Here is a 14,556-nt window from a genome sequence, read left to right as displayed (position 1 = left end):
GCTGGAAGCAGGTGATTGACTTGAGAGCGATGAAATAATAATACCGGTGGAGAGTGGTAAACTGCAGAAAGGACACCGGCCCTTTAAGAGAAGTTGTACACTGCTGGAAGCTCGGCTGGAAGCAGGTGATTGCTGTAGCTGGAAACAGGTGAGTCCAGAATGGATCGGAGAGTCAGGCTACACCGCAGATGGAATGCTGGTGCGGGTCTCTATAGCAGAAGTCTGGAGACAGGAGCTGGAACCTGGAAGACAACCACAGGAGAGAGACAAACTGGAACGAGGTTAGACAACCAAAGCACTGACGCCTTCCTTGTTCAGGCACAGCTTACTTATACCTGCAGCAAGGAAGGGGTTGGCTAGGCAATTATGCAAATCAACAATACAGACAGCAGATTGGTGGAAATGATCAGATGACAAAAACCAAGATGGCTGCGCCCATGCAGACACTTGGAGGGAAGTTTGGTTTGTAATCCATGTGAGAATTGAAACAGTAATGGCGACGCCGGCCACAGGAGACAGGAGACACCAGACTGACAAGCGCACATTTAACCACGCGGGCACAGCGGAGGCCGCGGCTGATGAAATCACCACTCTGACATTCTGCATGTGGAAACTCAGAAACAGCGGGATCCGGTCCTGGAATGCTGAGCCAGCCTTAGGAGGCACCTGAAGGGTAAGTAATGGCGTCCAGATACCCGGATCGTGACATTGTAGTTTTGAAATTTTTCGCAAAATTACAACTCGTGCTGAATTAGGCCCTTATCCCGTTGTGTTAAAACATTTTGCTTGGGTTCATTCAATCATTATGTGGCATGAGGATGTTTTCTTTGGGAGAATTTAAAAAAAAAAAATTCTCATACATCCTAGAGGATGCCGGGGTCCACTTCATGACCATGGGGTATAGACGGTTCCGCAGGAGCCATGGGCACTCTTAAGACTTTTCAATGGGTGTGAACTGGCTCCTCCCTCTATGCCCCTCCTCAAGACCTCAGTTTTAGAAATGTGCCCAGGCAGACTGGATGCACTTCTGCCCAGGCAGACTGGATGCACTCTGAGGAGCTCTACTGAGTTTCTCTGAAAAGACTTATGTTAGGTTTTTTATTTTCAGGGAGAACTGCTGGCAACAGTCTCCCTGTTTCGTGGGACTGAGGGGGCAGAAGTAGGAACCAACTTCCTGAACAGTTTCATGGCTCTGCTTCTGGCTGACAGGACACCATTAGCTCCAGAAGGGTACTGAACGCTAGCCGTGTCTAGATGCTCACTCCCACAGCATGCCGTCACCCCCCTCACAGAGCCAGATGTCAGAAGACAGGTGAGTAGAAGAAGAAGATCTTCTATCGAGAAAAGTGACTGCTGAGGTACGGCGTGGCTGGCGGGAGCGCAGCGCGCCATTGCTGCCCGCACACACAGGCCCTGCAGGGTGCAGGGGGTGGGGGCGCCCTGGGCAGCAAAAATACCTATAAACTGGCAAAAAGGGGGCATAAGATGCCTCTGGCACAGCCCTACCCCCACCAGTATAAATATTATAAAAGATGACTGTGTGAAAAACGCGCCATTGCGGGTGCGGAGCTGCTTCCTCAGGCAGCCAGCACACTGCTCAGCACCATTTCCTCTCTCTCCTCAGGCTGCAGAGACCACGCTGGTCCTTTCCTCCACTTCTGACTACAAGTATCAGGGTGAAAATAAGGGGGGGCACAAGCGTTTTGGTGCATTACAAGTGTGAATTACTGTGTGAAAGCGCTGCTTGTCTGTGGGCATTCTGTGTTCACAGGCATTAGATACTGGCGCTGGGGTTGTGAACTGGCTGCTCCTAAACTCTGGGTCTGTTCCCTATAAGTCCCAGGGTGTCTGTGTGGGTGTTGTACACGTGTGTGACATGTCTGAGGCAGGGAGTTCCTCCCCGGAGGAAACCATGTTAGGGACACAGAGTTGTAATGCGGTGGCGCTACCGGCACACCAAGAGCCTGCATGGGTGAAAGAAATACGTGATAGTATGCATCATATCAATAGGAGATTAGATAAGTCTGAATCTCATGCTGAGTGCTGGAGAAAATCTGTGGAAGATGTGATTTTTCAGGGCTCTGTTCTTCCATCTGCAGGCGATCCCTCTGGGTCACATAAGAGACCATTTGCAAATATTGTGAATACTGATACCTACACGGACACTGATTCTTGTGTCAACGATAGTGACTCCACAGAAATGGATCATAAATTGGCAAAAAATATACAATATATGATTACAGCTATAAGGGAAGTTTTGGAAGTCACGGAAGCCACTCCTGTACCTCAGGAGAAGGCGTATTTCTATAAAGAAAAGAAATCCAAAGTCACTTTCCCTCCTTCCCACGAGCTTAATACTCTCTTTGAAGGGATGTGGGTGAATCCTGAAAAGAAATTTCGTATTCCCAAGAGGATTCAAACAGCTTACCCTTTCCCAGCAGAGGACAGGAAAAAATGGGAGTCACCCCCTGTGTTAGACAGTGCACTGTCCAGGTTGACAAAGAAGGTAATTCTCCCTGCACCTGGTACGGCTTCGCTAAAAGAGCCGGCAGACCGAAAGATGGAAACTACATTAATATCCATTTATGTTGCCAATGGTACGCTGCTCAGGCCCACTATTGCCTGCGTGTGGGCGAGTCGCGCTATTGAAAAATGGTCGAAAAGTGTGTCATCAGAAATTGACACGATTGATAAAGATGAGATACTCCTTTAGTTAGGGAATATCAAAGACGCTGCCGCATACATGCTAGAAGCAATGAAAGATATTGGACTCTTGAGTTCACAAGCCGCTACCATGGCAGTATCGGCTCGGCGGGCGTTGTGGATTCGCCAGTGGAACGTGGATGCAGATTCCAAAAGAAACATGGAGGCTCTCCCATATAAAGGTGAGGCCTTATTTGGCGAGGGACTGGATGCATTAGTCTCAGCGGCTACCACAGGTAAGTCGACATTTTTGCCCTCTGCGCCTGCACCGGCAAAAAAGACCTATCACCCACACATGCAGTCCTTTCGGCCCAATAAATACAAAAAAGCGAGAGGTTCCCCCTTCTTTGCAGGTAGGGGAAGGGGAAAGAAGTCCACAGCGGCTTCAAGTTCCCAGGAGCAGAAGTCTACCCCTACTTCTGCCAAATCTTCAGCATGACGCTGGGGTTCCCTTGCGGGAGGCCGCTCGGGTGGGGGCACGTCTCACACTGTTCAGCCAAGGTTGGATTCTGTCTGGCCTGGATCCCTGGGTGTTACAAATCGTATCCCAGGGATACAAGCTGGAGTTTCAAGACGTTCCCCCATGTTGATTTTTCAAATCGACCTTGCCAGCTTCTCCTCCAGACAGAGAAGCAGTAACAGCGGCAATCCAAAAATGATGTCAGGATCAGGTCATAGTCCTGGTACCTGTGTCAAAACAAGGGAAGGGATTTTATTCAAGCCTTTTTGTGGTTCCGAAGCCGGACGGCTCGGTCAGACCAATTCTAAACCTGAAAAATCTGAATTTCTACTTGAAACGTTTCAAGTTCAAGATGGAATCACTGAGAGCAGTGATTTCCAGTCCGGAGGAGGGGGACTACATGGTGTCTGTAGACATAAAGGATGCTTACTTGCATGTTCCCATTTACCCTCCTTACCAGGCCTATCTGAGATTCGCGGTTCAGGATTGCCACTACCAATTCCAGACATTACCTTTCGGTCTCTCCACGGCACCGAGCGTATTCACCAAGGTGTTGGCGGAGATGATGGTTCTCCTGCGTCAAAAAGGAGTAAATATAATTCCTTATCTGGACGATCTCCTGATAAAGGCGAGATCCAGGGAGCAGTTGTTACAAAACATCACACTCTCCCTGTCGATACTCCCAACAACACGGTTGGATCATAAATTATCGAAAGTCACAGTTGGAACCGACGACAAAGTTGTCTTTTCTCGGGATGATCCTGGACACGGAAGCTCAGAGAGTATTTCTTCCGGTGGAAAAGGCTCTGGAAATCCAGAAACTGGTAAAAGTTATTGAAACCATCCAGGGTGTCGATCCATCAGTGCATTCGGTTGTTGGGGAAGATGGTGGCGGCCTACGAGGCCATACAGTTTGGCAGGTTCCATGCCAGAGTGTTCCAGTTGGACAAGTGGTCGGGTTCCCACCTACACATGCACCGAAAGATAATCCTGTCGACAAAAACCAGGATTTCGCTCCTGTGGTGGCTACACAGCTCTCACCTACTAGAGGGACGCAGGTTCGGGATTCAGGACTGGCTCCTGGTCCACGGATGCAAGTCTCCGAGGCTGGGGAGCTGTCACCCAAGGAGTAAGCTTCCAAGGACGATGGTCAAGTAAGGAAGCCTGCCTTCACATAAACATTCTGGAACTGAGAGCCATTTACAACGGCCTTCAACAAGCGGTACGTCTTCAAGATCATCCCGTGCAGATCCAGTCGGACAGTGTAACAGCAGTCGCGTACATAAACAGGCAGGGCGGAACGAAAAGCAGAGCAGCAATGGCAGAGGTGACTAGGATCCTCCTCTGGGCAGAAAGACATCTAAAAGCTCTGTCGGCAATATTCATTCCGGGAGTAGACAACTGGGAAGCAGACTTCCTCAGCAGGCACGATCTCCATCCAGGAGAGTGGGGCCTTCACCAAGAAGTCTTCACAGAGGTGACAAGTCTTTGGGGAGTTCCTCAAGTAGACATGATGACATCTCGTCTCAACAAGAAGCTTCAGAGATACTGTTCCAGGTCAAGAGACCCTCAAGGGATAGCGGTGGATGCGCTAGTGGCCCAGTAAGTTTTCCCGTCAGTGTATGTCTTCCCTCCACTTCCGCTGATCCCAAAAGTGCTCAGGATCATAAGAACAAGAGTTCAAGCAATCTTCATTGCCCCAGACTGGCCAAGGAGGGCTTGGTACCCAGATCTTCAGGAGTTGCTCCTGGAAAATTTTCGGCCTCTTCCTCTATGCGAGGACCTGCTACAGCAGGGGCCGTGCGTGTATCAAGACTTACCCCGGCTGCGTTTGACGGCATGGCTGTTGAGCGCCGGATCCTAGCCCGAAAGGGTATTCCCAAGGAAGTCATCCCCACTCTTATTCAGGCCAGGAAGGGAGTAATGTCGAAACATTAGCACCGTATTTGGAGAAAGTATGTATCTTGGTGTGAATCCAAAAAGGCACCTACGGAAGAGTTTCACTTGGGAAGTTTTCTCCATTTTCTACAGGCTGGTGTGGAGGCGGGCCTCAGATTGGGATCAACCAAGGTCCAGATTTCGGCCTTGTCTGTGTTCTCCCAGAAGCAATTGGCCTCTCTTCCAGAGGTTCAGACCTTCGTGAAAGGGGTTCTGCACATCCAGCTTCCATTTGTGCCTCCGGTGGCACCATGGGACCTTAATGTGGTGTTGCAGTTCCTCCAATCGGACTGGTTTGAGCCTCTACAGGAGATAGAGTTGAAGTTTCTCACTTGGAAAGTGGTGATGCTTTTGGCATTGGCATCCGCACGGCGGGTGTCTGAATTGGGGGCCTTGTCTCACAAGAGCCCTTACCTAATCTTCCATGAAGATAGGGCGGAGTTGCGAACTCGTCAACAATTTCTTCCAAAGGTGGTTTCTTCTTTCTACATAAACCAGCCTATTGTGGTGCCAGTAATTACTGACACGTTCACCGAGTCAAAGTCTCTAGATGTGGTTAGGGCTTTGAAAACCTATGTTGCTAGAACAGCTCGTATACGGAAAACAGAGTCGTTGTTTGTCCTGTTTGCTCCCAATAAAATTGGGTGTCCTGCTTCCAAGCAGACTATTGCGCGTTGGTTTAGAAGTACGATTCAGCACACTCATACTATGGCTGGATTGCCGTTACCGATGTCTGTGAAGGCTCATTCCACTAGGAAGGTGGGCTCATCCTGGGCGGCTGCCCAGGGGGTCTCGGCATTGCAACTCTGCCGAGCAGCTACTTGGTCGGGGTCAAACACATTTGCAAAATTCTACAAGTTTGACACCTTGGCCGATGAAGACCTCAAGTTCGGTCAATCGGTGCTGCAGGGTCATCCGCACTCTCCCGCCCGTACTGGAGCTTTGGTATAAACCCCATGGTCATGAAGTGGACCCCAGCATCCTCTAGGACGTATGAGAAAACAGGATTTTGATACCTACCGGTAAATCCTTTTCTCCTAGTCCGTAGAGGATGCTGGGCGCCCGTCCCAGTGCGTACTTTACCTGCAGTTTAGTTATTACTGTTACACAAGTTGTGTTATCTTCGTTCAGCATGTTGCTGCAATTGGTTCATGCCTATTGGCGTGTGTTATGGTGAATGCCATGTTGTGCTGCATGGTTATGGTGTGAGCTGGTATGTATCTCACCACTAGTATTAAAGTAAATAATTTCCTTAAAATGTCCGTCTCACTGGGCACAGTTCCTATAACTGAGGTCTGGAGGAGGGGCATAGAGGGAGGAGCCAGTTCACACCCATTTAAAAGTCTTAAGAGTGCCCGTGGCTCCTGCGGAACCGTCTATACCCCATGGTCATGAAGTTGACCCCAGCATCCTCTACGGACTAGGAGAAAAGGATTTACCGGTAGGTATCAAAATCCTGTTTTTTAGTAAATGAAAACTGCAATAAAATCCTGATTTAAAAAAAAAAAAAAACCCCACAAACAAGTTCTTAACCAGAATGTGAATTACCTGTACTATATAGTCTGTCATTAAGTATCTAACTCTACTCAACTCTAGAAAAATGTTTCATTTATACATTGTTATTTTTTCAATATGACATCTACATGTCTCTGTAAATGATAAATGGGGACCTCCGAAACATTGTACATAATGGTATAATTCAATTTTCTATCACTCTGAGTACCTCTGTGTGTTTGTTATTGAATAAGATATGTGAATATATAAGAAAGTGATGAGCCCATCAAGGTGCACTAATATCTTCATTCACATTATCTGTTCCATTACTAATTAATATGCAAGTGTTAATGAAGATTCCTAAAATCTAGGTTCTTGCTGTGAGTCTGTTATCTTTCCGTTTCATATTTTGTCATTGATATATTTTTAATCCTGAAATTAATTTAAAATGTTTGAATGCTGTTAATTTTTCAATTCCATTATAGAACTCCCAACGGTTGCCAGATAGATTTCGCCGCCACCCTCTTTTTGGTAAAGGAAAAGATCAGACAGAGGTCTTTTGGAAGGCATTGGCACGACTGCTAATCACTGAAGGCTATCTTCAGGAGTCTTCTGGTCAAAACAAATTTGCAACTACATGTGGTCTTTCAGTTAAGGTAAAGTATATTTTTTCAAAATGTATGACCTTCAGAAAAAGCAAAGGTCCTACTGTGAATTGTATGGGTTTTGCTGAAAACCTTTGTTTGGGGGTGGTTTATAATGAAGAGATTGTGTATGGTCCTCCCACGCTCACATTTACTGGTTGTGTATTACAACTGTATTTAGAAGGCCCCACGGTTCTGGCTTTGGGCGAGGGGAAGAGTGTCTGCATTACCATACCTTTTAAACGTAGAGGCTTTGTGTGGTCATCAGCAAGTTATGTGGCAGTCAAAGACAGTTTTTTAGGATTTTACTGCTTCATCAACAAAACTTCTTTAAAATGTTCCATGTTACAGCTAATGGTGGTCTTTCTGCTGTCAGTAACTGCTGGATATCTGTACACCTGGCTTGCTCCGTTTTAAAATAGGTAAATGAGGCCCACCCATACTATCACTAATATATAGTTTCATTGTAGAAAATGTATATAGTGCTCAATCACAGTATACGAAGGATTTAAGGGGCAGGGCGAGTTCTTTATTACAATAAGATCTTTCAATTCATACAACACCAGTTTTTCCAGCGCATGTACAGTATACAAGAGAGCCATTATAAAGTGTTGTTGAGGTGGTACAGATGCTCAAATTTACTGTGTAGTCTGTTCCCTAGTGCACATCGAACCTGCTGGAGATATAATAGTGGTAAGCAGTCCATTTCATGTCTGGTTGATCTCTGATTATTGGAAAGTATTATTGATATCGTTAAAATCAGTGCTCAAAGTGGGAATTTAGAAGTAAGGGCATGGAAATTTGAATAGGACAGCTGGAGGTCGGGAGTCGCCTCGGGCCCCCCAACAGCTTTTGTGATTTTGATTGAAGATTCTTAAGCAATATGTAGTATGATATAAAATATATTATACTAGTAACCCGTCAAAATAATGGAACATAACAGTGCTGTGGGCTCCTGAACGGGGCAACACTTGAATTGCTCCATTGGAGGCGTCATCTAGTGGCCACCAGCACGCAAAACACTTGAATTCTACCCATAAAGGTAAGGAGCAGCATTAGCCTTTTATTATATAGGATGATGCAAGGCCATTGACCATGTTTTCAACTTTCCCTAATTCTTCAAACAATTTGTACAGTATATCTCACATTCCAGGTAACCCTCTATCTCACTCCCCACATGTCTGTGTCTGATCACGTGCATCTCTTTCCTCCCTTGCACCTCCCACTCCCCGCTACCCTTTTAGCCCCTGCACCTCACTCCATTTCCCTATTTTACCCCCTGCACTTCTCTGCATCTGCTTCCCTCTCACCTAAACCCTGACCCCTCCTTAGCTGTCTCACTGACCTTGTATTAGATGTTTATTATGTGTGATATACACTGATGTAATGCGAGTTTGCCCTAATTGCCTGCAGCATCTCCCTGATATACCCCATCACCAGTAGCCTGCTTCCACATGCCACCATGTGCTACCCCACAGGCACTGTGTGCCAATAGCACTCCCTGACATGTCTCATCACATCAACCAGCATCCCCACATGCCCCTGTGTGCCAATAGCATCTCCCTGATATGTCATCATCAGCAGCAGCCTGCTTATCCACCGCGTGCCAACAGCATCTCCCTGACATTCCCCATTACCAGCAGCTCCCTTATCGACATGCCCCCTGTGTGCCAACAGCGTCTCCCTGACATTCCAATCACCAGCATCCTGCTTATCCACCTGCCCCCTGTGTGCCAACAACATCTCCCTGACACTCCCCATCACCAGCAGCCTGCTTCCCCAGATGCCCCATCAGCTTACTCTTCTGTGAGTACCAGGCCTTTAGTGTAGATTGCTGTGCAGTACACCTCTATACTTCATGGACAGTACAAATTTAGAAGTACTGGTATGTCATACTGTTGAATTCCGGCACACTTCGAGCACTGGTTAAAATTCTTACATGCGAGCTTCCCAATGATCCATTGTTGTGGTCGCTCCACAGGACAACGATCTGATCATAAAGTTACAAAAATGTGAGTTATTATTAATGTCCCTAAATAATGCTACAATGACCATAATATCCACACAATGTATATCCTCCTTTTCATTTTTCTAGAGTCAACTTTTAACATGAGTATGGGAGGCATATATGGGTTGGGTATGCTTGACCGGCGGTAGGGATCCCGGCGGTTAGTATACCGACGCCGGGATCTCTGCCGCCGAAATGCCAACAGGGTGTTGAGTGCAACGCAGCCCATTGCGGGCTTGCTGCGTGCATGGTGGCTTGCTGCACTCAACGCAGGTTCTATTCCCACTCTATGGTGTCATGGACCCCACGAGTATGTCTGGATCATGCTTGTCGGCATTTTAAGCAGTCGGATTCCGGCGTCGGGATCCTGACCACCGGGATCCCGGGTGCCGATAACATAACCGCATGCCGCATATATGTAGCTAATGATAAGCATGAGGATTTCTGTGTCGCATGGTTATGGGGGATGGGATTTAAAAGTACATGGTTTTAAAGGAATTTAACCAAATTGCTGGAGAAGACACAGTAGATAAAAACCTTGTAGTGGAGACAGCAAATTCACTACAAGGTTTATAGTAAGACTCACTTTTGTATGTGCAGGATAGTGAAATAAAATGGTAAGTGGAAATTCCAAACTAATACAAAATTATGCTTGAGAGACCCTGCACCCAAATTCCACTTCTCCTCATTCCATAACAAAGAATTTGAAGGCAGATAACTACTTGGCCAGTCTAGTCTGCCCTAAATAAATGTATATGCACACACTTAAACACTAGGATTAATTTTCGTTGAGAGTCAATTAACTTAACAGTATATTTTTGGATTGTTGGAGGAAACCAGAGTACTTGGAGGAAATCCACGCAATCACAGGGAAAATATAGAAACTCCACACAGTTAGGCCTGTAGTGGGATTCGATACCCATGTCCTCAGTGCTGTGAAGCAGTAATGCTAACCATTACACCATCTGTAATTACCAACCAACCTTAACCTGCCCCTAGCGTCTTTCAGTTTGCCGTGTGTTTATCATTTTATTATTTAACTAGCTAGGATAACAAAATATTCCGTAGATGACAGACAGCTCATGGCAGCTGGCCTGGATAACGGAAACTGAATCATATAGGGGGAATTTAATTGTTTTTTTGGGTTCCTTGCATCCAACTGACTATTAAACTGTTGTGCTGATTAGGTGCGAGTATCGTAGGTGCCCATTATTTCTGCTCGCTCCCTCCTGAGGGGGCGAGCAGAAATGTGGTGAAAGTATGGCTTTTGGGTGCCCAAACTGTATTTTTGGCAGTGCGCCCAATAGTTTAGACTGTTTAGCTACTTTACGTGTCTAAATCCGGTGCATAACCCAGTTACTCGTATCCAACCACCAACAATTGAATATCACCTTGTCAGTTTAGAGGGGCATGAGAGTGCTTCCAAAAACAATTGAACTCCCTTCGTAATTATAAATGAAATTGACAAAGTCTGTCAAATATTATGTCCATTGTAAAACCTAGCTTTCCAATTATCTGGCTGTTTTATTTATTTTCATATAGAATGAGAAAATAATGAAATGGTGAGAGATATACAGTGCATCTGGAAAGTATTCACAGTGCTTCACTTTTTCCATATTTTATTATGTTACAGCCTTATTCCAAAATCAAATAAATTCATTTTTCCCTCAAAATTCTACACACAATACCCCATAATGACAATGTGAAAAAAGTGTTTTTAAAATTTTTGCAAATTAAAAATAAAAAACTAAGAAATCACATGTACATATAAGTATTCACAACCTTTGCCATGAAGCTCAAAATTGAGCTCAGGTGCATCCTTTTTCCACTGATCATCCTTGAGATGTTCCTACAGCTTAATTGGAGTCCACCTGTGGTAAATTCAGTTGATTGGACATGATTTGGAAAGGCACACACCTGACTATATAAGGTCCCACACTTGACAGTGCATGTCTGAGCACAAACCAAGCATGAAATCAAAGGAATTGTCTGTAGACCTCTGAGACAGGATTGTCTCGAGGCACAAATCTGGGGAAGGCTACAGAAAAATATCTGCTGCTTTGAAGGTCCCAATGAGCACAGTGACCTCCATCATGCGTAAATGGAAGAAGTTCGGAACCACCAGGACTTTTCCTAGAGCTGGCCGGCCGTCTAAACTGATCGATCGTGGGATAAGGGCCCTAGTCAGGGAGATGACCAAGAACCTGATGGTCACTCTGTCAGAGCTCCAGCATTCCTCTGTGGAGAGAGGAGAACCTTCCAGAAGGAAAACCATCTCTGCAGCAATCCACCAATCAGGCCTGTATGGTAGAGTGGCCAGACAGAAGCCGCTCCTTAGTAAAAAGCACATGGCAGCCTGCCTGGAGTTTGCCAAAATGCACCTGAAGGACTCTCAGACCATGAGAAAGAAAATTCTCTGGTCTGATGAGACAAAGATTGAACTCTTTGGCGTGAATGCCAGGCGTCATGTTTGGAGGAAACCAGGCACCGCTCATCACCAGGCCAATACCATCCCTACAGTGAAGCATGGTGGTGGCAGCATCATGCTGTGGGGATGTTTTTCAGCGGCAGGAACTGGGAGATGAGTCAGGATAGAGGGAAAGATGAATGCAGCAATGTACAGAGACATCCTGGATGAAAACCTGCTCCGGAGCGCTCTTGACCTCAGACTGGGGTGATGGTTCATCACACAGCCAAGATATCAAAGGAGTGGCTTCAGCACAACTCTGTGAATGTCCTCGAGTGGCCCAGCCAGGGCCCAGACTTGAATCCGATGGAACATCTCTGGAGAGATCTGAAAATGGCTGTGCACCGAGGCTTCCCATCAAACCTGATGGAGCTTGAGAGGTACTGCAAAGAGAAATGGGCAAAACTTCCCAAAAATAGGTGTGCCAAGCTTGTGGCATCATATTGAAAAAGAGGCTGTAATTGCTGCCAAAGGTACATCAACAAAGTATTTAGTAAAGGCTGGGAATACTTATGTACATGTGATTTCTTAGTTTTTTATTTTTAATAAATTTGCAAAAATCTCAAAAAAACTTTTTTCATGTCATTATGGGGTGTGTAGCATTTTGAGGGGAAAAAATATTTATTCCATTTTGGAATACGGCTGTAACATAACAAAATGTAGGAAGAGAGAAGTGTTGTGAATACTTTCCGGATGCACTCTAACATGATTTTCAATGGCTGTAAAATAGCAGTACTTAGCAAAAGAAAGTACAAGTGCAGTCTGAAGGTATTTTACGCTATGAATTATTTAGAATAGATGATGCTATATTTAGGTGAAGGATTCAGCTTTCAAAGCAACTTGTGTGTACAGTCAATGTGCAGGGAAAGGTGAATGTGATGAAGACAACTCAGATCTCACCCTGGGGCTCAGTGATTTAAACGAAGCAAGTTTCACAAATGACGCACTCAAAAAGGAAAGGAAGAAATATCATGGCTCTCGTAGGTGTTGGTGTGTGTTTATTAAATAAACATATTTAACAGGGCGTGGGTATATCTTGTTGATGTTCATGATATTGGGCCTAATTCATGTTTATAATTAAAGCAAAAAAGCAGCACCTGGGCAAAACCATGCTGCACTGTAGGTGAGGTAGATGTAACATGTGCAGAGAGAGTTAGATTTGGGTGGGGAGTGTTCAAACTGAAATCTAAATTGCTGTGTTAAAATAAAGCTGCCTAACATTTTTGGGTTACATGCAAAAGCAGCCAGTATTTCCCCCCCACAGAAAAAATATAAATGTATTTTCTCCCCTTGCATGGCAACATGGTTTGTTCCAGGAACAGTTACTTGCTTTTTTTGCTTTGCTTAAACTTGAATCGGGGTTGCTCAGATGTCCGATAGTCACATAGATGATCTGATGCTGCGTCTTCAGACGCAGAAATGTATCGCAGAAGCCGGCAGTGGGTGTCTTTTTATTCTGCGCCTTTTGTATAATTTCACACAGCTGTGAATCCTTGGCCTAAAATGTTTTTTCTGCTTCGGGGTACACTGGGCTCCACAGGGAATGACATTGGTGGTGTAGAGTAGGATCTTGATCCGAGGCACCAACAGGCTAAAAGCTTTGACTGTTCTCAGAATGCATAGCGCCGCCTCCTCTATAACCCCGCCTCCATGCACAGGAGCTCAGTTTTGTAGTTGGTGCCATGCAGTGCAGGCATACAACAGGGGGCTGCTCCAGCAGCCCTGAGAAGAGCTTTTAAAGTGAAAAATGAAGACTTCAAGGGCTGCAGCAGAGGCACTGTAAGTGTTAGATGTCAGTCAGACATCTCCTGCTGCAGCTCCATCACCTCCCCCAGCGGCGCTGTACACTCCCGCGCCCTGGTTGCCGGGTACCTACAGCGGAGGCTCCGGTTTCTCTCAAGTTAGTCACACATACCACCGCTGCTCTCCAGGATCGCGTGGCCGCACTTGGGGAGGAGGTAAGAGGGTCCCTCAGACGGGACCCGCTGGAAATCGCGATCCCGCGCGCCCGGTGGGAGGCGGGATGCGCGCGCTGGAGTGGACACTGTGGCAGTACAGGGACTCCATTAGACCACAAGGGCAAGGGCACAGCTCAGTTTTGATTAAAAAAAAACGTTTATTATATAGCCCACGGTACCCGGTGGTGAAGTCCAGCAGGGAAATAAGGCTTTGACCTGTAGCCCCTACCCCAGCCCGCCATTTAGAGTAAATTTTCCTGCCCTGGAGCTGCATATCTCTCTCTCCCTCACTCCCTGCCACGTTTGGACGCCATTAAGTCAAGCTGAGCTGATCCTGGGACTGTTTGGGCAAATCCTCCTCTGTAAAGCCACCTGCATGTCAGCGCTGTGCATTTTACAGGACACTTAAGTATTCTACATGTCTGCTGACAGTGTTCGTTAAGAAAGAGTGCATTTAATCAGGATTATATACAGATGGGTCCTCCGTTATCTTGGCTCTTTCTGCGCCTAGACAGAGGTTTAGTCACACCTAGGCGATAGCTTAGGTTGCTGAGTTTAATCACGGACAGGCACGTTTAGGCGCGACTAGATACTCAGCATGCAATACACATCTCCACCACTGGGTGGCTAATGCACCACTAATTTAGTACTTTAGATCAAATAGCTGCGGATTGATCTACAAGCTCTGGCATATGGTCAGTGACGACTGTAATGTTAATAGATGGTGACCAATGGTCAGATGGAGAGAGTAAAAAAAAATAATAATAATTTCTCTAACGTCCTTGAGGATGCTGGGACTCCGTAAGGACCATGGGGAATAGACGGGCTCCGCAGGAGATAGGGCACTTTAAGAAAGCTTTGGATTCTGGGTGTGCACTGGCTCC

General features: G+C 46.1%; 1 protein-coding gene across 5 annotated transcripts in view; it reads left to right on the top strand.

Moving 5' to 3' along the window:
- WRN (WRN RecQ like helicase) overlaps positions 1 to 14,556 on the top strand; it is a 294,980-nt gene that overhangs the window by 195,960 nt on the left and 84,464 nt on the right. For all 5 annotated transcript variants that reach the window (XM_063920020.1, XM_063920018.1, XM_063920019.1 and 2 more), the window contains exon 24: positions 7,081 to 7,251. In XM_063920020.1, coding sequence (XP_063776090.1) covers positions 7,081 to 7,251 — 171 coding nt within the window. The remainder of the gene's footprint in view (positions 1 to 7,080; positions 7,252 to 14,556) is intronic.

This window comes from Pseudophryne corroboree, chromosome 1 (genome assembly GCF_028390025.1).
Source record: "Pseudophryne corroboree isolate aPseCor3 chromosome 1, aPseCor3.hap2, whole genome shotgun sequence".
NCBI classification, from domain to species: Eukaryota; Metazoa; Chordata; class Amphibia; order Anura; family Myobatrachidae; genus Pseudophryne; species Pseudophryne corroboree.
Note: the sequence above shows the minus strand (reverse complement) of the source record. Positions and strands in the feature narration are given on the sequence as shown.